At 40.3% G+C, this 24,926-nt stretch overlaps 1 protein-coding gene across 3 annotated transcripts in view; it reads left to right on the top strand.

Annotated features, from left to right (window-relative positions):
* Positions 1–24,926, top strand: part of RB1CC1 (RB1 inducible coiled-coil 1) — a 171,237-nt gene that overhangs the window by 27,382 nt on the left and 118,929 nt on the right. For 2 of the 3 annotated variants that reach the window (XM_075063021.1, XM_075063020.1), the window contains exons 3-5: positions 755–884; positions 10,792–10,918; positions 11,274–11,444. In XM_075063021.1, coding sequence (XP_074919122.1) covers positions 814–884; positions 10,792–10,918; positions 11,274–11,444 — 369 coding nt within the window. In that variant the 5' untranslated portion in view covers positions 755–813. Of the gene's footprint in view, positions 1–754; positions 885–10,791; positions 10,919–11,273; positions 11,445–24,138; positions 24,194–24,926 lie in introns of all 3 variants that reach the window. The other variant, XM_075063022.1, reaches the window with a different exon arrangement.

Raw genomic sequence — 24,926 nt, 5'->3', positions numbered from 1 at the left:
TACTTCATTACTATTGTTACTGTTGTTATAGCTGGGTTTGAGCTAGCTCAGGCAGGCAAGCTTGTGCACAGCTTTTGCTGTGTAGACATAATCTATATCAGGTCATATTGCTGGGGTACTGCGGAGGGAACCTGGGGACACCAGTGAGCAAATTCACTTTAAGATGAACACCAACAAAAATAAGAGTGGTAACTACTGCCGTAACCTTTCTATCCATATATTTAAAATGGATTTTAGACCAAACAAATTCTGACTGACAAAAACTGGGGACAAAGATAAAGCCCTTCAAAATGTTGGTAGCTAGTCCATATTTGTTGTTAAGCATTTTGTGTGGTGAAAGAGGATATGAGTAAAACATATTATAGATGATAAACTACAAATATACATTCTAGAGATGTAAGCAAATATTGGTTTGTGTGATGTACTTTTATGTTCATTATACAATAATTGTATAGTTTTATTTCATAGTACTGAAACAAATAGCCACAAAATAGTCTGAAATAATAAATGGCAATATCTGACAGTGCCTCATCATCTACTGGGGATGATTTGGAAGCAGTTACATCAGTTCTGCCACAATGCAGGTGTACTGACTGGAATAACCCATCTTGGGCCCTTCCAGTATGTTGTCAGTTGAAAGATTTAAGATCTAATAAATTGCTTTTGTGGTTTAGCTACCTTCCTAGTTTTTTTTTTTTTTTTTTTAAAAGTGAGTTAACTGTAAATGATATGATGTGCTTGGGTTTCTTTGCAGTTTCTAAATGATACTACCAAAGTGGAAGGTATAAACTTCAGGAACACACAGAAGTCATCATGAAGTTATATGTATTTGTGGTCAACACTGGAACTACCCTCACCTTTGACACAGAACTTGCGGTACAGAAGTAAGAAAATGAGTGAACTGCTGTGGGTTTTTTCTTTAAAATAAAGCCTGTGTGTGTGTGTGTGTATGTGTGTGTACGCTAGACAGAATACTGAAATTATCCTCCATATGTGTAAGCAACAATATTATAGTCTCTGCAACTGGATGTTTCAACATAATTAATGCTCATTTTAATTATCCTCCACTACCAGAAAAATATACCTATACCTATAAATGTGGAGCCATGCAATTTTTAATATTCATATGCAGCTGTAGCCAAAATGTGCTATCCAGTATAGTCCGTAACTGATATACTTTGCATTACTTTTATGCATAAAATAACGTCATTCTGGTGATCTGAAGCAGCCAAGAATTCACTAGTATTTAAAATGATAAAACAAAACTAAAATAAAATTTCTAACTTGCTCTGAAGTATTTTCTTGATCATTGAGGAAATGTGCCCAGAAAGGGAAAAGGTAAACAGTGGAAGAAAGGTGCCTGATGTCGTGGTAAGCAATAATATAAGGATTTTGGGCATAGAGTAGCATCAGGAAGAAAAAATATAAGGCTGCTGGGATGGTGCATAACAGGCAACAGTGGCTTACTGACATAAAGTTTTTGTGTCTGGCCACATTTGGAATGTTGTCTTCAGTATGGATTATTTAAGGTGGTGTCCTCTTGACATGTTCCAATGCAACATCATGATTGGACCGGATATTTCCTGCTGATGTTAAAATGGAGTTTTCTAAAGTGTTCTAACATTTAGTGGATGTATAATGGCCCAGTCAATACTAGCTGATAAAAATACACAAAACATTTAAAAAAATCCTGTAGTTGGGACCCTCCTTCCAGATGTCATGATATCCTCTTACAATGAGGCTATCCCTCCGGGGGAGGGGACCCCAGTTACTAAAAACAGACAGGTGATAGCAATAGGGTATTTAATTATTAAAAATGTATTTAGTTGGGTTTGTGTTGACCAGGAGAACCACATGATAAATTCCCTTCTGGGTACAAACGTTGTGGATCTCTTGAGACATCTAGACAGACTTACATGCAGTTCTGGGGAGAAGCCAGAGGGCCTAGTGGTTGTGGTAGATGTAGGTACTAGTGACATAGAGCAAGATAGGTGATGGAGGCCAAATTTAGGCTGCTAGGTAGGGGATTAGAAGTCCATAACCTCCATGGTAGCATTCTCTGAAATGGTTCCAGTTCCTTATGCAGGGCCAGGTAGACAGGCAGAACTGTAGGGTCTCAATGCATGGCGTAGGAAGGACTGTTTTATGTTTATTAGGAAAGAATGAGCCTATACAGTAACTCCTCACTTAATGTTGTCCCAGTCAACATTGTTCCCTTGTTACGTTGCTGATCAATAAGAGAACATGCTTGTTTAACGTTGCACAATGCTCCCTTACAACTGTTTGGCAGCTGCCTGCTTTGTCTACTGCTTGCAGAAAGAGCAGCCCGTTGGAGCTAGCTCGTGGGGGCTTGGAACCAGGATGGACCAGCAGTCCTTCATCAGCTCTCCTAAATTCCCTGTGCTGCAGTCGCCCAGCAGGCTATCAATTTCCAGAGGTCAGCTGTCCCTCCCCCCACTGCCTTATGGTGCTCCTGCCGTCTGCCTTGGAGCTATGCCTGGGAGCATCCTGCTTGCTGTGCAGAGAGGATGGGAAGAAGAGGTGTGCTAATGTCAGGGTGTCTCCCTCTCCCTGCTCCTGTACCCTATCTCCACAGAGTTGGTGGGGGACACAACAGAGCTCAGGACAGAGGGCGCTTGCTGGCAGCAGCTGCTGTCTCAACTTGCTGATCTACTTAAAAAGGCAATGTACTTAGAGTGGGGTCAGCGTACTTAAAGGAGCAATGCATATCTCTCTTTCTCATACCAGGGGTGTGTGTGTGTCTCTCTCTCTCTCTCTCGCACACATACACACCCCTATCTTCTGCCTTGCTGTGTCTCCTCTCTCCATTCCTACTGCCTTGTAGAGCGTGAGACTACATTAACAACGTGTTAACCCTCGAGGGCTCAGCCGAGTGCTAGTTCATTATTTAGCAGTAAGGCATTCTCTGGGAAATATCCCACCCTCTGACTCCACCACCTCAACCAAGGTTCACAATCATCATTGTGTGTACAGTATTAAATTTTGTATAAAACTTATACTCTGTGTGTGTGTGTGTGTGTGTAAATGCCCTGTTCTCCAAAGAACCATCCAAGGTGTACTCCCAACTGCAGTGCAACAACACAATAACAGCAGAGCCACCAGCAGCAGAAACTGAACAGTACTGGAAGAACATATGGGAGAAAGAGAAGACGCATAACACCAGTCCGATACTAAAGGAGCAATGCATATCTCTTCTTTCTCATCACCAGGACGGTGTGTTGGTGTCTCTCTCTACTCTCTCTCGCACACATACACACCCTATCTTCTGCCTTGCTGTGTCTCCTCGCTCCATTCCTACTGCCTTGTAGAGCGCTTTGAGCACTACATTACAAGTGTTAACCCTCGAGGGCTCAAGCCGTGCTACGTTCATTATTAGCAAGTAGGCATCTCTCCCTGCCCGGAAAAATTCCCACCCTCTGACTCCACCACCTCAACAAGGTTCACAAGTCATTCATTGGGTGTACAGTATTAAAATTTTGTTATAAAACTCTATACTCGGTGTGTAATGTGTGTCGTGTGTTAAATGCCCTTGTTCGTCCAAAGAACCATCCAAGGGCTGTACGCCCAACTGCAGTGCAACAACACAATAACAGCAGAGCACCAGCAGCAGAAAGCTGAACAGTACTGGAAAAGAACATATGGGAGAAAGAGAAGACGCAGTAAACACCAGTTCAAAGTGGCTGCAGGACTTGAGACCAGAGCACAGCAATCTCCAGAACAGAAACCAAGTCACCATCACAGTAGGAGACATCCAGCTGCAGGTCAAGAACATGAAGAGCTGGACAGCACCTGCGATCAGACATGATCCACACCTCACTGGCTAAGAAACTTAACACAGTGCATGAAGCCTAGCAGCACAGATGTAACCAGTGCTAGCCAGCAGGCTCGCCACCCAACTGGCTAACACAAGGAAGGACAGTGCTGATGCATTGAAAGACCCCTGCCAAGGGGAACAAACTGTCAACTACCGTGCCAATAACCTGCCTCCCCACCACATGTGGAAGTCCCTATCAGCATCGTAGACCGCCAATACAGGCCATATGGGCCAGACATTTGAAGCACAGCTCAGAGGCAGGGAACAACACCACGAGGCCCTCAAAACACCAGTTGCGTCCTAGATTAGAGCAGTCGCTCCGAGGACTCAAGGGTCTTAGACAGACCAATCTGAGCACAGCGCTGGATTTGGACTTCAGGAAAGCCTCACGACTCAATGCCGCACCCCGTGGGATCTGTGAATGCTCTGCGCTATACAAAGCAACAGGACACTAAGGACCTTCCTCAAGAATCAATGGGACTATGGAAGACCAACACTGGAAGTCAACTCAGGTAGCTGGTACAAGTGGCCATCAGATGTGGCATATACAAGTAATGCACTGTCCCGGCTGCTGTTCTGCACGCGCTTAACCCCCTCAGCCAATAATCACAAGGACTGATACGGGTACCAGGCTTCAGGAGTGGAACGACCATCAGCCACTCCTCTACATGGGATGACATCAAGCTTGTATGCTAAGAATGACGAGCATCGACTCGCTAATCCACCATGACAGCGAAATTCTGCAGGTTGAGGATATCGGGATGTCATATCGGGACTGGAGAAGTAAGTGGAACCGGTATGGTAGTTGAAGAGAGGGAAGGTAGTCAAGACTGTAGGGGTGGGACACTAACCAGCAGGCCACATAGCAGGACATTACAGACCAGCTACAAGTCCTTGGGTCCCACAGTCACATGGAAACCACGATGCACGGAGGCCAAGGAAGACAGCAAACATCCAAAGGTATCACAAGAACCAGATAAGAAACAGGTCCATGAAGAGCCGTCATGGTAAGAACAAGATCCACACCATCAACAGATTACGCCCCTGCCGGTCATCAGATACCTGCGGTATAGTGATTCATGCCAAAGGAGGACACCTGTCGGAGCTGCCGATGTGAAGACCAAATAAGCTCCTCACTGCACGAGGTTTCCACCCCAAAGGTCCAACACCAGAACGGATTATACCAGCCGGAAAAGGCGGGCGGAGGCTTGGTGAGTGTCAAAGCCACTTCCTGGACGAAACCCGGAACCATCCAGGGAGTCCATCAGTAAGATGGCCCCCAAGATGACTGCTTGAGAGTAATGCCTGAGGCAGCAAGCAACATGGGAGGAAGACCAAGGCAGAAGAAGGCCATGGCAAGACAAGACCCTTCCATGGGATGTACCATTGACAGATAGCTTAGGTGCTGACACTGGAATCCTACCAGTGGCTGGACAAGGCTGGACTAAAAGACGCACTGAGGGCCACTGATCATAGCAGCACAGGAACAGCACTGAGCACCAGATCATTGAAGCAGGGGTCTAACCACACTAGGAGAGACCCAAGGTCAGACTGTGCAGAAGGCCTCAGAGACGTCCAACACATAGTGGCAGGATGGTTGGATGCAGCAGGAACAGCATACACTGAACGGCACAAACAAGTGGCTTCATTGTGTAACAGGAACAATCTGCACAGCGTTATGGGCTAGACCCTCCCAAGACAAGATGCGGAGATTCGCACGAAAGTTGTGGAGAATAGCAGGCTAAGATTCGTGTGGGACTTCCAAATCCAGACGGACAGGCACGGTACTGGCCAATCACCAGCATTGTGGAATAGGACAGGAGCAGAAGGACAGCGGTGGTTGATAGATATAGCAGCTGCCACAAGTGACAGCTAACATCAGGAAAAGGAATATGAGAGCTGGCAGAAAGTACCAGCGGCCTGGACAAGAGGAACTAGAGAGATGTGGAAAATGAAGGCCAAAGTGTCCCAGTGGGGTATTGGAGCATCAGGGCTGTGACTCCTAAGCTGGCGTGAGTGGCTCCAAACAGATCCCAGGAACAACATCAGAGCTCTCTGTCCAGAAGAGTGCAGTGCTAGGAAGAGCTAAGATACTGCGCAGAACCCTCAAACTCCTAGGCCTCTGGTAGAGGACCCGAGGTTGAGGAAGACACATACCACCCATAGGGGTGAGAGGAGAATTTTTTTTTATATAAAAATAACCTTTTGTCTGGTGAAAAAAATTTACCTGGAACCTATCTCCCCCGCCCCCCATCACATTAATTCTTATGGGGGAATTTGATTCGCGTAACATTGTTTCACTTAAAGTAGCATTTTTCAGGAACATAACTACAACGTTAAGTCAGGAGTTACTGTACGAGAAAGATAGGTTGTACCTAAACCAAATCAGAACCAGATTGCTGGCATGTAAAATTTAAAAATGTTGTAGAGGAATTTTTAAACTAAAGTCTGGGGAAGCCAGCAGTTGCGGAGGATCTCACAGTTGGGATAGACACATCCCTTGGGGAGGAATCTGTTAATGGTTATTCTCTATACCCTAGTAAAGAGGTGAGGATAGAAGTTGATTAAAGTACAGGTAGGAGCTGAAGAGAAACAATCAAATGAAAAAGTCACATTCATTTATTCTGTGATAAGTCCCAAAAGTATCTGTAATTATTATATATGTCTGAGACAGCAGAGAGCCAGTCACATGAAGGAAGACAAATAATATTGACAAATTTTATAAGTGCTTCTATATAAATGCAAAAGTCTAAATATTAAGATGGATGAACTTCCGTGCCTGGTATTAAATGAGGATATTAATATAATAACCATCACAGAAACTTGGTGCAACTATGATAATCAGTAGGACATAACACCAGAATACAAAATCTATAGGAATGACAAAGTAGGTCATGCTGGTTAGAGAATGTCACTATATGTTAAAGAAAGCATAGAATCAAATCTAATATTAAATCAATCAAATTGTACCATAGAGTCTTTATAGATAGAACTTCCGTGCTTGAAGAATAAAGGTCTAACAGTAGGAATATATTACTGACCATCTGACCACTATGGTAATGGTGATTATGAAATGCTCAGGGAAATTAGAGGGGATATAAAAATAAGACAACTCGATAGTAATGGGGGATTTCAACTATCCCCATATAGTCTGGGTATATGTCACTTCAGAATGGGATGAAGAAGTAAAATTTCTAGATAACATTAATGACTGCTTGTTTGAGCAGCTGGTCCTGGAAGCCACAAGAGGAGAGGCAATTCTTGATTTAGTCTCAAGTGGCACACAGGATCTGGTCAAGAGATGACGACAGCTAAACACTTGTTAATAGTGACCATAATGTAATTTAGTTTAACATCCTTGTCGGAGGAAAGGTACCAAAGAATCCCAACACAGTAGCATTTAACTTCAAAAAGGGGAACTGTACAAAATAGAGTAAATTAGTTAAATGGAAATTAAAAGGAACAGTCATAAGAGTGAAATACCAGCAAGCTGCATGGAAACTTTTTTAAAATACCATAATAGAGGCTCAAACTATATGTATATCCTAAATTTAAAAAAAAACAAAACAAACACTGAAAGGACTAGAAAGTACCACCATGGCTAAACAGAGTAAAAGAGGCAGTTCGAGATAAAAAGAATCCTTTAAAATTGGAAATCACATCCTACTGAGGAAGATAGAAACAAGCATAAATTCTGGCAAGTCAAGTGTAAAAGTAAAATTAGGCAAGCCAAAAAAGTATTTGAAGAGCAACTAGCGAGAGACACAAAAACTAAGAGAATTTTTTTTTAAGTACATCAGAAGCAGGAAGCCTGCCAAATCACTAGTGGGGCCTGTCATAAACAGATGGTTAAAGGTTAATGTCTCTTTTACCTGTAAAGGGTTAACTAGCTCAGTAAACCTGGAACACCTGACCAGAGGACCAATCAGGAGACAAGATACTTTCAAGATCTCGGTGGAGGAAGCCTTTGTTGGTGCTTTTTGGGTTTCTTCTTTGTTTCTCTCTGGGTTCTAAGAGGGGCAGACATGTAAGCAGATTTTCTCCAATCTTTCTGAAAAAGCCTCTTACTGTTCATTTAGTAAGTACCAGTTATAAAGGCGGTTAGTCTTTTTGTTTGTTTTTCTTTTGCAATGTGTATTTTGCTGAAGGATGTATCTCTGTTGGCTGTCCACTTGATTGTACCTGGGGGAGGATTCTCGTTCTAGTGTCTATAAGCTGAAAGAACCTTTGTAACATTTTCCCATCTTGTTTTACAGAGACCAATTTTTACTTTTTTCTTTCTTTAATAAAAGTTTTCCTTTTTAAGAATTCTGATTTTTTTTTGGTTATCTTGTGAAGACCCAAGGGGGAAGCGTGCGTCTGTACTCACCAGGGGAATTGGTGGGAGAAAGAGCAGAAGGGGAGATGAAAAAGACCTGATTTCCTCTGTTTTAGGATTATGTCTCTCTCTCAGGGAGAGTCTGGGAGGGGGAGAGAAGGAGAGGAAGGTGAATTTCCTCTCTGTTTTAAGATTCAAGGAGTTGAATCACAGGGATCTCCCAGTGTTACCCAGGGAGGAGAGAATCTGGGAGGAAGAAAGGAGGGGAATGGTTTATTTCCCTTTGTTTTGAGACCCAAAGGGGTTTGGGTTTTGGGGTCCCCAGGAAAGGGTTTGGGGGGCCAGAAAGTGCCCCAAAACACTATATTTTTGGGTGGTGGCAGCTCTACCATTTCTAAGCTAGTAGTTAAGCTTAGTGGGGTTTATGCAGGTACCCCATCTTTTGGACGCTAAGGTTCAGAGTGGGGGTTCATACCTTGACAGGGCCCCTGGACAATAGAGGTTCTAATGGAGCAGTAAAGGAAGATAAGGTCATTGCGGAGAAGCTAAATTAATTCTTGCATCTATCTTTACAGCAGATCCATTCCCACACCTGAGCTTTTGTTTCTGGGTGACAAATCTGAGGAACTGTCCTAAACTGAGGTGTCAGTAGAGGAGATTTTGGAACAAATTGATAAATTAAACAGCAGTAAGTCCCCAGGACTAGATGATATTCTCCCAAGAGTTCTGAAGGAACTCAAATATGAAACTGCAGAACTATTAACTGTGGTATATAACCTATCACTTAAATCAGCCTCTGAATCAGATGGCTGAAGGATAGCTAATGTGATAGCAATTTAAAAAAAAAAGGCTCCAGAGGTGATTATGGCAATTGTAGGCCAGTAAGCCTAATTTCAGTAGCAAAAAAATGGTTGAACCTGTAGAAAAGAACAGAATTGTCAGACACGTAGAGGCACACGGTTTGTTGGTCAAGTCAAAATGGCTTTTGTGAAGGGAAATCATGCCTCACCAATCTACTAGGATTCTTTGAAAGGGTCAACAAATGTGGGAAAGAGTGATCCAGTTGATTTCGTGTACATGGACTTTTTGACAAGGTCCCTCACCAAAGGCTATTCAGCAAAGTAAGCAGATGTGATAAGAAGGATGGTCCTCTCATGGACTGTATAAAAGACAGAAAACAAAGGGTAAGAATAAATGATGAGTTTTCAGAATGGAGAGAGGTAAATAGCAGCGTCCCTCGAGGATCTGTACTGGGTTCAGTGTTCAGTATATTCATAAATGATCTGGAAAAGGGGGTAAACAGTGAGGTGGCAAAGTTTGCACGTGATACAAAATTGCTCAAGATAGTAAAGTCTAAAGCATACTGCCAATAGTTACAAAGGGATTTCACAAACTGGATGGGCAACAAAATGGCAGATGAAATTCAACATTGCCAAATGAAAGTAATGCATATTAGAAAACAAAATCTCAACTATACATACAGAATGATGTGGTGTAAATTAGTTACTGCCTCTCAAGGAAGAGATCCTGTTGTCATTGTGAATAGTTCTCTGAAAACATCTACTCAATGCTTAGCTGCAGTGAAAAAAGCTAGGAAAGAGTTAGCTAATAAGACAGCAAATATCATAAGCCCATGGTACACTCATACCTTGAATACTGCATGTAGTTCTGGTCAGTTTATCTCAAAAAAAGATACATTAGAATTGGAAAAAGTACATAGAAGGGCAACAAAGTGATTAAGGATATGGAACAACTTCCATATGAGGAGAGATTAAAAAGACTGGGACGTTTCATCTTGGAAAAGAGGCAGCTGGGGATGTGTGGGAGGGGGATATTGTAGAGGTCTACAAAATCATGGATGGTGTGTAGAAAGTGAATAAGGAAGTATTATTTACCCCTTCAAATAACAAGAACCAGAGCATGTTGTGAAGGCCAAAACTATAACAGGGTTTAAAAAAAATTAGATAAGTTCAGAGAGGATAGCTCTATCAATGGCTATTAGCAAAGATGGTCAGGGATGCAGTCCCATCCTCTTAGTGTCCCTAGTTTCTTACTGCCAAAAGCTAGCAGTGTATGACATGGGATGGATCTCTCCATAATTGCTTTGTTCTGTTCATTCCTTCTGAATCATCTGATATTGGCTGCTCTTGGAAGTCAGGATACTGGGCTAGGTGGACCATTAGTCTGACCTGCTATGACTGTTCTAATGTTCTTATAACTTCTCCTAAGATAATATTAGACTGTGGAAGATGAGAGTTAAACTAAGCCAGTAGCTGGCTCGTGTTCAGAGTTTAATATAACTTTGGCAGTAATTGCCAGAAACGCATGTTAATCCTGGACTCCAGCATTACCGTTGCAGATGTGCTTCTTGTGTAAATAGCTGAGATGTATCATTTTGTAAACACATTTCTCTGAGGATGGGTCATGTTTTGCTCTTAGTCTATGAATTGGTAGCCAGAATACAACGGATTGTAGTATTTACACAACCATGCATTTTGCCCTTATTCACAATTAGTTTTTTTCCCTACTGCTGTTAGAGCTAAAAATTACTTTGTATATTACAGAAATATTATGCATGAGAGAAGATCAGTTGCTTAAATAAGAGATTGATACTAAAGTTCCTGTTTTCCCTTTTTAGTGTGTCTGACCTTAAACATGCAATCCAAACCAAGTATAAGATTGCCATTCAGCACCAGGTGCTAGTTGTCAATGGAGGGGAGTGTATGGCAGCAGACAGAAGGGTCTGTAGTTACAGTGCTGGAACAGTAAGTGTATGCTATAGTATCTCTCTTTGTCCCCTTACAAAACAAAGTGTTGAGAAGAAGCGAGAGTTATTGCTTTCTAGTGATGTATGGGGTTTTTGGAGGTGCGGGGGTTGAGGTTTATGTATTTTTTTTTCTAGAGACTTTTTTTGTTTGTTCTTGGCTTTTCGTATCAAGAAATGAGTGGTTTTACATATAATTCTCTTGGATGCAATCAATACTCATATAAGTAATTTGCCATGAATAGTTATGTAAGTTATGCTGTTTTCAGAACATGCTAGTGCAATTAGTTGATTGGATTACGTGCATGTTTTATTTTCTCAAAGTTCTTTATGAAGATATTTTTATTTTAATATAGGACACAAACCCAATTTTCCTGTTTAACAAAGAGATGATCTTATGTGAACGCCCACCAGCTATTCCCAAAACCACATTTTCAGCAGAGAATGAGATGGAATTAAAAGTTGAAGAATCTCTCATGATGCCTGCGGTGTTTCACACGGTAGCTTCGCGGACACAGCTTGCTGTGGTAAGTTATATTTGAATCCTTGAGAATTTAGTGGATTTAATACTGATCAGAATAATTCCATGTCACATCAATAATAACTTCAGGCTAGTCGTCAATTTGAGTTGATTCAAAAAGTGGTATATGCATCATATCGGTGTTGGCAGTTTTTCGGATGCCTCAGTTTCACGTTTGGATGTATTGAAGTGTGCTAAGGTCTTCCGAATCTTGATGTTGCTTGAAGAAACTTGAGAGCATCTCAGCATAAATTATAATTGTAATGGCATCCTCAGGGTGCAAAGTGGAACTGGGGTTCTGCTTTACCCCCTTAATGCTTCTACCTGGGCTGTGCTTTGCTAGTGACAAGCAGCAAACCTCTCCAGGAGCTGCTGTCATTCAGCACAACAGCATGTGGAGCCCCACACCCAGCTAGATTTCATGAATTCTCCCAAAGCCACTGACGAATCACAGAAAGAGAAGCACCAGCCAGTTCCTCCCAGCTTCCCAGCCTTGCACCCCTGGACTGACCACCCCTGGTCAGAAGTCTGAACAGTGTAAGCTTATTACTCTGCCTGCCCCTCTTCCTCAATATGGAGAGAACATGCACTAGCCTTTGTACCTGAGCTGAGATTTCCCAAACACTTAAAATCATAGAATCATAGACTTAAGGTCAGAAGGAACCATTCTGATCATCTAGTCTGACCTCCTGCACAATGCAGGCCACAGAATCTCACCAACCCACTCCTATAACAAACCCCTAACCTATGTCTGAGCTATTGAAGTCCTCAAATTGTGGTTTAAAGACTTCAAGGTGCAGAATTTGTTAAGATTCCAGGGAATTTCTGTGCTTCGAGGAAAGCTAGAATTTGGCCTTCAAGATTCTAGAAAGGCAGGTTTTTTGCTCTTCAACTCTCTTATAGTTGAGATTCTTGTTCTGTAAATCCAGACCCTTGTTCTTGATTCTTTGAAATTCCAAATTAATAAACTGAAGATATCCTGATTCAAACTAAATACCAAGAAAGATTATTCTAGAAGTAGGAAAGAAATAAAGCCTTTAGCCGCCTCAATATTTTGAAATCTTTTCCTAAGAATCAAAAGTGGATGGAGTTACATAGCTTACACCTAATGTATTGTAGCTAAGTACTTGTGCCTAAATTGAATCATTTGTTCTTCATCTACAGAACACTGTAATCAGGAGGAAATAATATTTGCTTTTTGTGTCTTAGGAATGATCTAACAGTTACCAGTTGACTAAAGCTTTTTGCTGTTGCTTAAAGAACTAGTCTTGAGATCGTAACTGTACATTTAAAAATCTAGAACTATACTGTAAGATCTCTGTGAAAATTCAGTATTTTATGGTTAAACTTTGTTATGTTGTCTTGTTTAAACTCAGTTCCTAACGTCAAAGGCTACTGAAAGCTAGCAATTTTCTTAAATCACTGTTCTGCTCTGCAAGGGTGTATAAAAATCAATGATTTAAAAAAAAATCAGATTTTTTTTTGGTTTAAATTGAATTTTTAAATTTAAATTAAATCTATTTCAAATTTAATTTGAAATTGACAAATTATGTTAAGGCCTAACTTGTTATCTGTTAAAATAATTTAAATTAAATACCAGATAAACAACAGTACATATTTTTCTAATTTTTAAGGAAAATCAAACCACTGAACTGCTGAAAGTCATTGGCTAAGCATCTGGAGCCAGAGTTTAAGCGCTAAATTTATTTATTTTTTTTTTAACAGCAATAGCCTTTTCTGCAAATGCAGAGAGAATATTTTCTTAATTTCTTTTTCAACTAGTTCATTTCAATGACTAGGTCACGTAAAGTGCAGAAACCCATTGGGAATTGAAAAACCAAGAAAGTTTGTCATCCCCGTCCCCCCACCCCCTTTAGGAAAAAACTAAAATTTACAAACACAAAACACACTTAAAATCAGTTACACCTCTACCCCGATATAACGCGACGCGATATAACACAAATTCAGATATAACGTGGTAAAGCAGTGCTCCGGGGGCGGGGGGGTGGGGCTGTGCACTCCGGTGGATCAAAGCAAGTTCGATATAACGGGGTTTCACTATAACATGGTAAGGTTTTTTTTGGCTCCCGAGGACAGAGTTATATCGGGATAGAGTGTATTTAAATCAAGGTTTCGTGCTTACTGATTTAAATCACGATTGAAATCGGTGATTTAAATTACTTTGATTTAAACACACCCTGTTTTCTTCTCTATATCCTACACATTTACACCCCCCCACCGTGATGTCTTTGTATGTGTGAGAATTACCTTCTTGTAACATTACACTGTGAGTGAGTAATTTCGAAATCTCTCTTCTGCCCTTATTTGAGTGTTATAAATTTAAGAATATTTTTACACTAACTTTAATTGTGTTGTGTGTTTCTAACTAGAGTTACGTAGTGTCTTAATACATTGCATCTCAAGCTAGCCTTATCTCCATACTTCTTGTAGTAACTTAATAACTTACTGTTTTACCTTTTGTCTGTTTCCAATACCTAAAGCAATATACTTCTTGATATTTCTGTTACAGGGCTTACCCATTGGTGGATGTCATTACCTTCAATAATCTCTCAGATTACATCTACACTGCAGAAATAAATAAATAACAACCAAATAAAAAAGCTTTATGGCAGTGAATCACAGAGCTCAGGTCAACTAACTTGGGCTTGCAAGGCTCACGCTATGGGACTAAAAATAGCTGTGTAGACATTGCTGCTTGAGTTCGAGCCAGGCTCTGAAGAGTGATCAGATGGGTCTCAGAACCTGGGCTGAAGCCCAAGTGGAACATCTACACTGCTGTTTTTATCCCCGTAGCAGGTGACCTGACCTCTGAGACTTGCTACTGTGATGTGTTGTTTGTTTGTTTTTTCTGTTGTTTTTTTTTTACAGTATAGATGTGCCCTCAGAGAGCTCTCTTTCTTTTGTTAATTAACTCAAACACCAGTATCTCCCTGCTATGCACTGTCTGCCTATCGATTCTCTAAAGACTGTTCCCCTAAGCCTGCTTGGTTCAACTTCAGAAAGTAATTTGATTTACCAATATGATAAAATTGAACTCTCACGGTTGTAAAATTATCTAACTCCACCAAACCCAAAGCTAGTTTTCATCCTGTATTATTGTAACAGTCACAATGTATGTGGTTGTTATATCTTTGCTTTCCATGTTGTCATAGGACACATTCTTAGCTGAAGTGTATTACCTGAATACTGCTTATTTTGGAGCTGTAATGGTCATATGACTGTGGATTTGCCCTAACAGTCATGTTTAGCCCTCAGAATACTATTTCCTTAAGACAGAAGTAAGAGACGTAGTAATGGTTTTGCTAACTTTTAAGTTGATGCTACTTTCAATTACATTGTCATATACAACCTATCTAGTTTCATCCTAATTTATTTGTTAGTTTAAAAGTTTTGATGTCAAATTGAATTCTAGTTGTTGTAAATTAGTTAAACTGATGTTATACTTGTGTGTTACTGTTTCTTTAAGTTTAGCTGTTGAATTATGTTAATAATGCTTAGCTGCTCATTAATCTTAATTAGGGTAAACAACCTGTTGATGCTTTAGTGTCTTAAGGAATTAAGTGAAATCATTGTGGTTGATGCACATAGTTTTTTGAATTTTACACTCTGTTTATTGGTATAGCAAGTCAATGTAGTTAATCAACCTTGCTTTGTATTTTAGAATTTCATGTTTAGTTAAGATTTTGCTTTAAAATATTGCTACATTACATTACATCACTCATTTTATGTACCTTTTTTTTATATACTTTACTCATTTGCATAGTTCCTCTTGTCATTTTTAGTTGTTTAAACATTTTGTTTATTTCAACGTCAAATTCAGTTGTTTGTTTTATGGGCATACCTTAATGTATAGGAAAAAGAGTACTTGGTAAATTTTATGAGTGCATTTTCATTGATAACCATAATCAGTAATTCAATATTTTGATTTGGTTTTCCTGAACTAGTTTTGTGAAAATCAATTAATACCTCCATCTAATTAACTCTTTCTCCCAATTATAAATTTTAATAATTGTTTTTCTTTTGGTAATGTTACTTTGAATATTACCTGGTGTCCAACCCCTTGCTATACCACAATGCCTACCAGTTTGTATATGAGATTTTGATATGTAGGATTCCTAACATTTCCTTTCTCCATCCAATTCTCGTTCTGCTTCACTAAAACCTGTTTACTTAGCTATCTGAAATAATTGTTCAAAATCAGAATGAGTATAAACAGATTAATCAAATAAACAGGAAGACTTCACCTGCAGAGCAGTACTATGTGACTACTAACAGAGTCTGTTCAAGTGTGGCTGCTTGATCACCAATTTAATATCGAACCTTCTTAGTCTGTGTCAAGAGGACAGAAACATCTGGAAGAGCAAGGGAATATGTTTCTATAAGGAATATGATATTACCACTATCATAGGAACTGTCGTACTGGATCAAACTAATGTCTGATTTGGTATCCTGTCACCAACAGTAGTTAGAACCAGATGCTACAGAGAGAGGTGCAAGAAAACTCTGCAGTTAATTTTGGGGAAACTAAGAGAAGTTTTATCCTAAATTCCAATAGAGATTGTCTGTTGTCCTGAATAATGAGAGTTTTATGTCTCTTCTAAAACTTGGCTAATTTTTAGGTATTTACTATTCATTCTGGTACTTCTTGTTATCCTTTATAAAGGTCAAAATTTTGAATCCTCTAAGCTTTTAGCCTCATTGATATTGTGACAATAAATTCCATAATATACTTATATATTCAAGGAAAAATTTTCGCTTTATCCGTTTTGCATTTTCTATGTTTGTATTTCATTGAATGTCTCCTTGTTTTTTTGTAGTATGAGATCAAATGAATAGAAGTTTCCAGTTTTCTTCTTTGGTACCAGTCATCATTTTGTATATCTCCATCATGGCCCTTCTTGTTTATCTCTTCTTTATAGTACATACTTACATTCTCTCTTGATATGAGTCTCTTTCCATGCCCCATATCTTTCATATTCCCCATCTCTGAACCTTCTCTCTTCTACTATACCTTTTTTGAGATGGCGTGACCAGAAAGGAATACCCCACACTAGATGAGTGTATACCATAGATTTATGACATATTTTTGATGTTTTCCATTTCATTCCTTGTGTCCTAACATTGGCTGCATTTGACTACTGCCATACATTGAGCAGAGGTCTTCATTGAGTTAACTACAGTGATGCCCAGGTCTCTTTCCTATTTGTGCAGTTAAATTAAAATTCAGTAAGGTACATGAGTAGTTGAAAATATTACCTTTAATGTGCATTACTTTGCATTTCTCAACACTGAATTTTATCTGTAATTGTTGCTCATTCGGCTAAGTTGCAACATGGATTAAATTTTGAGTCATCTGCAAATTTTTCCACCTTCCAAATCATTGATAAATGCACTTGTAAGACCCGTGTGGCACCTCACTGTTAACCTTTGGCCATGATGAAAACTGACGATTTATTCTTTCTTGGTCAGTCTTGTAACCAGGCTCTGATTCATGACAATACCTTGCATTTCACACCATGACTATTTAGTTTCTTTTGATGCATTTTGTCAAAGGCTTTTAAAAAGTCTAAATACATTATGTCAACTAGTTTTCCCATTTTTTTAAATATAACCCTCCTATTTACATTTCAGTGTTAGTGCACTAATTTTTGGTACCTTTCTTACCTCAAGCATATTAAGCTTAATTGTATGCGAGTCATTGTCACTTTGTGGCTCAAATGTAATTACTTGAACCAACTTCAGCGTGTTACTTTCGTAAATATCCTTTTTTCTGCACTGGAGGCCAGTAGTATAAGCCTACTAGAATATTTGTATTCTTATAATTTGTATTAATATGGATTCAACTGTTTCATCTTCGCTGCTTAGAATTTCTATTTCAGTAGATTCTGTGGAATCTTTTAGTCTAGGTCTAGTGCTGCTTTTCCACCCCTTTAACCCAAGTCCTACATGTATAGTTTATAGCCACATGTTCAGCAACCCATTGTTCTTTGTGATTACACAATGGTTAGTAATGTCTGTTATGTCAAGGTACTGCTTTCATTGCTGGGCTTTAGCTTTTTACACTTCTCTGATTTGTATATACACTACTTTTTTTTTTTTCTTTTAACTGTGGGTCTCATAGAATCATAGGGTAGAAAGTACTGCACTTTCTAACCTCTCATCTAGTCTAGCCCCTGCCAAGATGCAGGATTTATTGTATCTAAACTATCCAATCTTATTAAACTCCTTAGTGTAACAATTTGCAAGTTGAACAGAAATTGCTTCTGTGATCTTAACTTGTCCCTGTACCAATTAAACTGTAATTTCTATCATATCTCTTACTGAATACAGAGATATTTTTGTATTACTGACATTTCTAGCAGATATGTTTGTCCTTTGACTTCTTTCAGCTCTCATCCAACTTTTAGTCTAAACAGTCTTTTAAAACCTTATTCAGTTTGTGACAAAAGTCAGGTTCCCCTTTAATTAAAGTTCTGAGATGGGCTCACTCTACAATGACCTGATTTGCCAACTCTGTAAGTAATTCTCTCTGCTCCAATTCAGCAGCTCTGACTTCAAGGTTCAGAATGTGGCCTCTAAGGGATGTAAACTGTTTGCACCAGTTGCACAAGGCAAGGAGTCATATACTGTGTGCAGTGAATGAGATATTGCTGACCCAGACTAATCTGCAACCCCCATACTTTAACTGGGGGTTAGCTCTCTGATTAGTAGATTATGCTAGGCATAGTCTTTTGTTTAAGGTAAAGCTTTTACTGATTTATTTAATTTGATTTCAAGGATCAGATTAGTTTCTTCTCAGCCTAAACTCACCTGTGCTGTTGCCTCTCACCATTCAGTTTGGGGCTATTCTTTGCTTTTGGAAATTGCAAATGCTTTTGTGGAGACTAGAGGTAAGGCAGGCCTCTGATTGGATACAGCCTTCCCTATCTGGGTTGAACAGATATGCCACAAGTTCCAAGCCATTACCCAGGCTGTTCTTTTTACTCCAGTGAAGAAAGAATAATAAAGTCTGAATGTGCAGATCTACTTTTGAAAAAAGAACCATGAACCCTTTTCACTCTCATGCTGGTAATCCTCCTCAGATATTGGAAATGATGAGGTTTAATCTTTGACTGAAGGATCACCAGAAGATTCATACTACTCTGGACTGCCCTTACTAGCAGATTTGCCTTTTGTATGCAAGATATTGCCACTATATCCAAAATAAGCTATCAGTTTAGGGCAACTTCCCCTTCTGAGGAAGAGAAATCAGATGTTTCATTTGTCCACATAATGTCTGGGCAACCGAACTCATACCAAAAACTCACGAATGTTAAGACAATACTCAGTCTTCTAAAGTCAACATAGTATCTCTGCTCCAGGAAACCCTCCCTTTCTAGTCACTAGAAAGCCACTCTTATAGACCCCCTTGGAAAGACTATTTAAAAAAAAAAAAGACATTCTTAAAATCTTATGAATATTTGGCTGGCCAAATTGCCATTACCATTCATTCTGTCTGTGGCTGAATTATTGGTTGAATTGCTAGGTGAGCTCTTAGCTCTGTCTAAAAAAGTTGTGTCCAGACACATCCATAAATTGATGTTTATGCTTTGTGACTAGATATGGGGCCCAATCCATAGTATGATTATTTGGCTACATTCCTAGTTTGGTGGGACTAGAGGAGGAGAACTTGTTCATTCACTTCAATCTGATGTTCCTCCTTTGTAGTTGGAAATGTATTTTGTGGAACTATTAGACCAGCCGCTAAAAGGCTTCACTGAAATGGCTTTGTAGCTTTCTCTTATACGCCATTATAATTGTAAATTGACTAGTAGGTGTTTTCTTTTCATATGTAAATTTACATACACAATGTCCAGTGTCAGGAATTTTTCAGTTGATGACTTCCTGCTTGGCATTCCCTCCCCTTGACAGTCTATTAGAGCTGGAGGCTAGTGAAGTTAAGGACATGACGGAAGGCTCATTTAATTTTGTTACTGTTGAGTTCTGTGTTTTGACAACTGTAAGCGTCAGCTGGCATGGTATGGGGGAGATGGTTGGGAAATGTCCAGGAGATCTCCACACCAGAATTTAACCTGGAGAGGGAAGTAAACAAAGTGAGAGGGGATACGCTTGTGGACCTTGGACCAAAGAATTTGACCAAGGAGAAAAAGCGGGTTGTTAGAACTAGCAAGCAGTGATGCTGGTGTAGAATGTCTGTGCACAGCGGGGTATAAGATGTCTACTTGCCGCCAACCCAAATATTAAATACGATGTTCTGTACACTAATGCGAGGGCCTATGGTAACAAAGTGGAGGTACTGGAGGCTATCTGATGCATGGATAGTTGAAACCAGTTATTAAAGGGATAACAGTAAACCTGCGTGGATAGTACTATGACTGGGAAGTAACAGGTGTTTGAAGGCTATGTTGCTGTTTAGAAAGGACAGGAAGATAAGGCAATAGGTGGTGGAGTTAGCATTTGTCTCAATGTATGATGGTTACATGTAATGAATAAGTAAGTGATTGTGAATTGGTAAGACGAGTAACTTCTGGGCAACAATATCACACTGGGTAACAGCTACTAGAGCCTCCCCTGAGAAGTGCTTGGGTGTGCTACCAGGACTGCCTTGGATTTCTGATTGGTTATGTGGATAGGACCTCTTTAATGAAGTAAACACTTACAGCCGTCTGAAGGGAAATGGTGTGTGATTCGATAGGGATATGGCCGTTTACACAACCTCCCTCCGCCTGCGAGACTACATAGACTGGCGGTGACGGTTGAGCAGTCGTGATCTTGCAAGCGATCGGGGTCAGATGTAATCCTGTGATTGAGCATAGCGGAATGGATTCTCCTCTCTTTGGTTTTGTGAGCAGTGAGGACTCGCTAGAAGAAATGGTGGTAGGGGAACAACGCTTCGCTTCGAGCTGATCAATGAGCTGATTCAGTTTCAAACTAGAAGGAAGGATAAACCAAAGGTAGATCTGGGATTAGGGTTTTTGACTTCCTTCAACGGGCTTAATTTTAAGAGTTATAAGGAAAATTAGTTATGGGGGGACGGAAGTGGATTGAATACGGACGAAACTTGGTGGATTTAATTGCGGAGGAGGCCATGGAATTACTTTAAGTCGCATCTGCAAGAAACTGTCGGAAGCCTCCATCCCAGGAAAGGGAAAAAAAACCGAGTGGCACGGAGTTGTAGCCGCCCATTCTGGCATGAGCAAGCATCTGCACGAGAGGGGATTCAGGAAAAAGCACCAACACACAGCCTTACAGGGAGTGGAAGAAAGGCCGGATTAGCAAGGAAGCTACCCTTACCCGTGAAGGTCAAGACACATGTACAGGAAACGCTGCGAGCGAAGGCTAAAAAGTCGTGCTACGAACATGGACCTTGCAAGGAACTTTAACCAAATATTAAAAAAGGTTCTACAGCACTCATTACAATAAGAAGAAAAACAAAAGAAAGAAGAAGTGGGGCCGCTATACACTGAGGATGGAATGGAGGTTAAGGATAACCTAGGCATGGCCCAATATCTAAATAAGTACTAATTGCCTCAAGTCTTTAATAAGACTTAGTTGAGGAGTTTAGGGGATCGATGGAGGGAATGATAACGGGAATGAGGATATGGAGGTGGATATTACCACATCTGAGGTAGAGGCCAAACTTGACACAGCTTAATGGGAAAATCGGACGGGCCCGGACAATCTCCATCCGAGGATATTAAAGGAACCTGAGCGCATGAAATGGCGAGCTTCCCCGTTAGCGAGAATTTTTAATCAATCGGTAAAACTCGGGGGTTGTACCGTACGACTGGAGAATTGCTAACGGTAGTTCCTATTTTTAAGAAAGGGAAAAAAAGTGATCCGGGTAACGATAGGGCCTGCTTAGCTTGCCGACTGATTCGTAGTATGTACCAGGTCTTGGAAAAATTTTAAAGAGAAAGTAGTTAAGGACATTGAGGTCAAGTCGGTAATTGGACGAATTGCAAACATGGATTTACTAAAGGTAGATCATGCCAAACCCAACCTGATCTCCTTCTTTGAGAAGGTGACAGATTACTTAGACAAAGGAAATGCGGTAGATCTATTTACCTCTGATTTCAGTTAAGGCATTTGACACGGTTCCACATGGGGAACTGTTAGTTTAAATTGGAAAAGATGGGGATTTGAATATGAAAGTTGTAAGGTGGATAAGGAACTGGTTAAAGGGGGGACTCCAGCGGGTCGTACTGAAGGGTGAACTGTCAGGCTGGAAGGAGGTTACTAGTGGAGTCCCTCAAGGATCGGTTTTGGGACAATCTTATTTAACCTTTTTATTACTGACCTTGGCACAAAGAGCGGGGAATGTGCTAATAAAGTTTGCGGATGACACAAAGCTGGGGGGTATTGCTAACACGGAGAAGGACCCGGGAAACTATACAGGAAGATCTGGACCACCTTGTAAACTGGAGTAATAGTAATAGGAAATGAAATATAATTAGTGAAAAGTGCAAGGTCATGCACTTAGGGATTAATAATAAGAATTTTAGATATAACATTGGGGACGCATTCAGTTGGAAGCAACAGAGGAGGAGAAGGACCTATGGGGTATTGGATTGATAGCAGGGATGTCTATGAGCCGCCCAATTGATGCTACTGGCCGTTAAAAAAGGCAAATGCGGTTTTTAGGGTGCAATCATTGTCGAGGTATTTTCCAGCAAGGATAAGGAGGATGTGTAGTACTAAACCAGTATATATAAGCACAGGGACAGCGGTGAGGACCCCACCCTGGAATATTGTGTGCAGATTACTGGTCTCCCATGTTTAAGAAGGATGAATTTCCATACTGTGAATCAGGTTCAGTTAGACGTGGTCCTACCTCAGAGTTTTTTGATCCGTAATGGAATGCTAGGATACGATAGAATCCAGCATTGTATGATAACGCCCGCCCACGACCTCACACTCCGAGTCACAGTCTATTACACGGCCTGATCTGATTAGTCTTCTAAGACCAGAGTAGAGAAGAGCTCGGGGGATAGCTCACTCTTGCTCTAGCTACTATAATACTATGTCAGGGGGTAATCTGAACAGTTAGGAGCAGGGTTGAGGAACATTAGTTAAGTCTGTCGTAGTACCTAATGTAGGCACAAGGAACAAATGGTACAAACTGGATATCTAGAGAGGAGAATCCATTCCGCTATGCTCAATCACAGGATTACATCTGACCCCGATCGCTTGCAAGATCACGACTGCTCAACCGTCACCGCCAGTCTATGTAGTCTCGCAGGCGGAGGGAGGTTGTGTAAACGGCCATATCCCTATCGAATCACACACCATTTCCCTTCAGACGGCTGTAAGTGTTTACTTCATTAAAGAGGTCCTATCCACATAACCAATCAGAAATCCAAGGCAGTCCTGGTAGCACACCCAAGCACTTCTCAGGGGAGGCTCTAGTAGCTGTTACCCAGTGTGATATTGTTGCCCAGAAGTTACTCGTCTTACCAATTCACAATCACTTACTTATTCATTACATGTAACCATCATACATTGAGACAAATGCTAACTCCACCACCTATTGCCTTATCTTCCTGTCCTTTCTAAACAGCAACATAGCCTTCAAACACCTGTTACTTCCCAGTCATAGTACTATCCACGCAGGTTTACTGTTATCCCTTTAATAACTGGTTTCAACTATCCATGCATCAGATAGCCTCCAGTACCTCCACTTTGTTACCATAGGCCCTCGCATTAGTGTACAGAACATCGTATTTAATATTTGGGTTGGCGGCAAGTAGACATCTTATACCCCGCTGTGCACAGACATTCTACACCAGCATCACTGCTTGCTAGTTCTAACAACCCGCTTTTTCTCCTTGGTCAAATTCTTTGGTTAGGGGTTGTTATAAAAGTGGATGGGTAGGGTTCTGTGGCCTGCTTTGTGCAGGAGGTCAGACTAGATGATCATATTGGTCCCTTCTGACCTACAAGTCTATGAGTCTATGTGCTAGATAAACTTGTTCTTACATGATGTATGAATAGTATTAGCAAGGTTGACTATTCATACCTGACTGTTTTCCTCAGCTGTGTAGCCTAGAAGGCAGAACCAGACTTGTCAGTCACTGAGATTAGACTTGGTTCTTTGCATCTTAGAAATCAGCCAGTGAATACTTCTAAGCCTGTAATATGAGAATGAAATCAATAACTTTCAAGGTTATACTAATGGTCCTTTGCTGCATGTAGAAAACATCGTATAGAACATAATCACCCAAAGTAATTAAGATTAGTTAAGAAAAATGAATGTAACTATTCAAGAGAAGAGAAATTGCAAGATAAATTGAAATTTCTCACAGTTGCTTGCTTTATTTATTGTCTGGTTTAGAAACAGCAGTGAAATCTAAAGTAATGATTGACAGAGCTGTGTAACACTGCTGAAATTTTAGACTGAGTTATGGGAATTAGGGATGCTACTGTTTGTAGTCTACTGAAAGCAACGTCCGAGCAAGCAAGAGAAGCACGTCAGCCTCTGTCCAATTTACTGTAACATTTACTGGACTGAAGATGAAGTAGCCACCTTACATATGTATGACTTCAATCATAAGATGAAGACCGACCTGGTCTGGTGTACTGAGATGGATTTAGGATGTTGAAATCTTTGAAGTCCTTTAAACAGAATTTCAGCCACCTGGCAATAGAGGACTTTGATGACTTGTTTCCTTTTACCGCAGGATGGTAGAGGATGAAAAGAGCCCTGGCTTTCCTGAAAACTTTTGTTCTTTTGAGGTAAGTTTGAGGAGCTCTCTACACAAACAGTGTGTAATATACTTTTTTTCCTTCAGGTGAATAGGATTAGTAGGGGCAATAGAATGGAAGGCCAATGGATTGAAAACTGTGGAAAGCAGTTAGTTTTAGTAGTGAATTCCAGTTCTTGGTAACACAACACCTTATACTGTCATCAGCTCCATTGACAGCATGTGAGGCTCCGATTTATTGAACTGAGATGATCACAATTAGGAAAGTCAGAGTGAGGTATTTTAAATAGAGGTTCTGTTAAAGCATCCAGCACTAGCTTGTGTTTTTGGAGAGCTTCTCTGAATTTCTGGAGGAATTAAGTGATGTTGTCTTCAATAATTGCTCAGCATGCAGAACATTAACCTGGGTTTGTCCATCCTCCTGTGCTAGGAATAGCAAACGTATTTTTGTACATGGTGTTCTTTTAAGTACAGTGAGAGGTTATCTTGTAGGAAGTTGGCAATTTAAGAAATACTGGCATATTCTGAGTTTAATGTGCTTAGCTCTGCACCATAAACTGAAACTTTCAAATAGCCTGGTATAATTTAGCTTTACAGACTTATTTTTGCTTCCAAAGAGGGCATGGAAACTACTCTTTTCCAGACACACCAATCACGACATAGTGGACCTTTCTTAATCTTGGTTGAATGGATCTTCTCTGTTCCGTCTTTACCGAATCCTTTACTCTCCACTGCAGTGCAAAATATCAGATTGGAAAAAGTAC

Source organism: Chelonoidis abingdonii, chromosome 2, assembly GCF_003597395.2.
Source record: "Chelonoidis abingdonii isolate Lonesome George chromosome 2, CheloAbing_2.0, whole genome shotgun sequence".
In the NCBI taxonomy this organism is placed as follows: Eukaryota; Metazoa; Chordata; order Testudines; family Testudinidae; genus Chelonoidis; species Chelonoidis abingdonii.
Note: the sequence above shows the minus strand (reverse complement) of the source record. Positions and strands in the feature narration are given on the sequence as shown.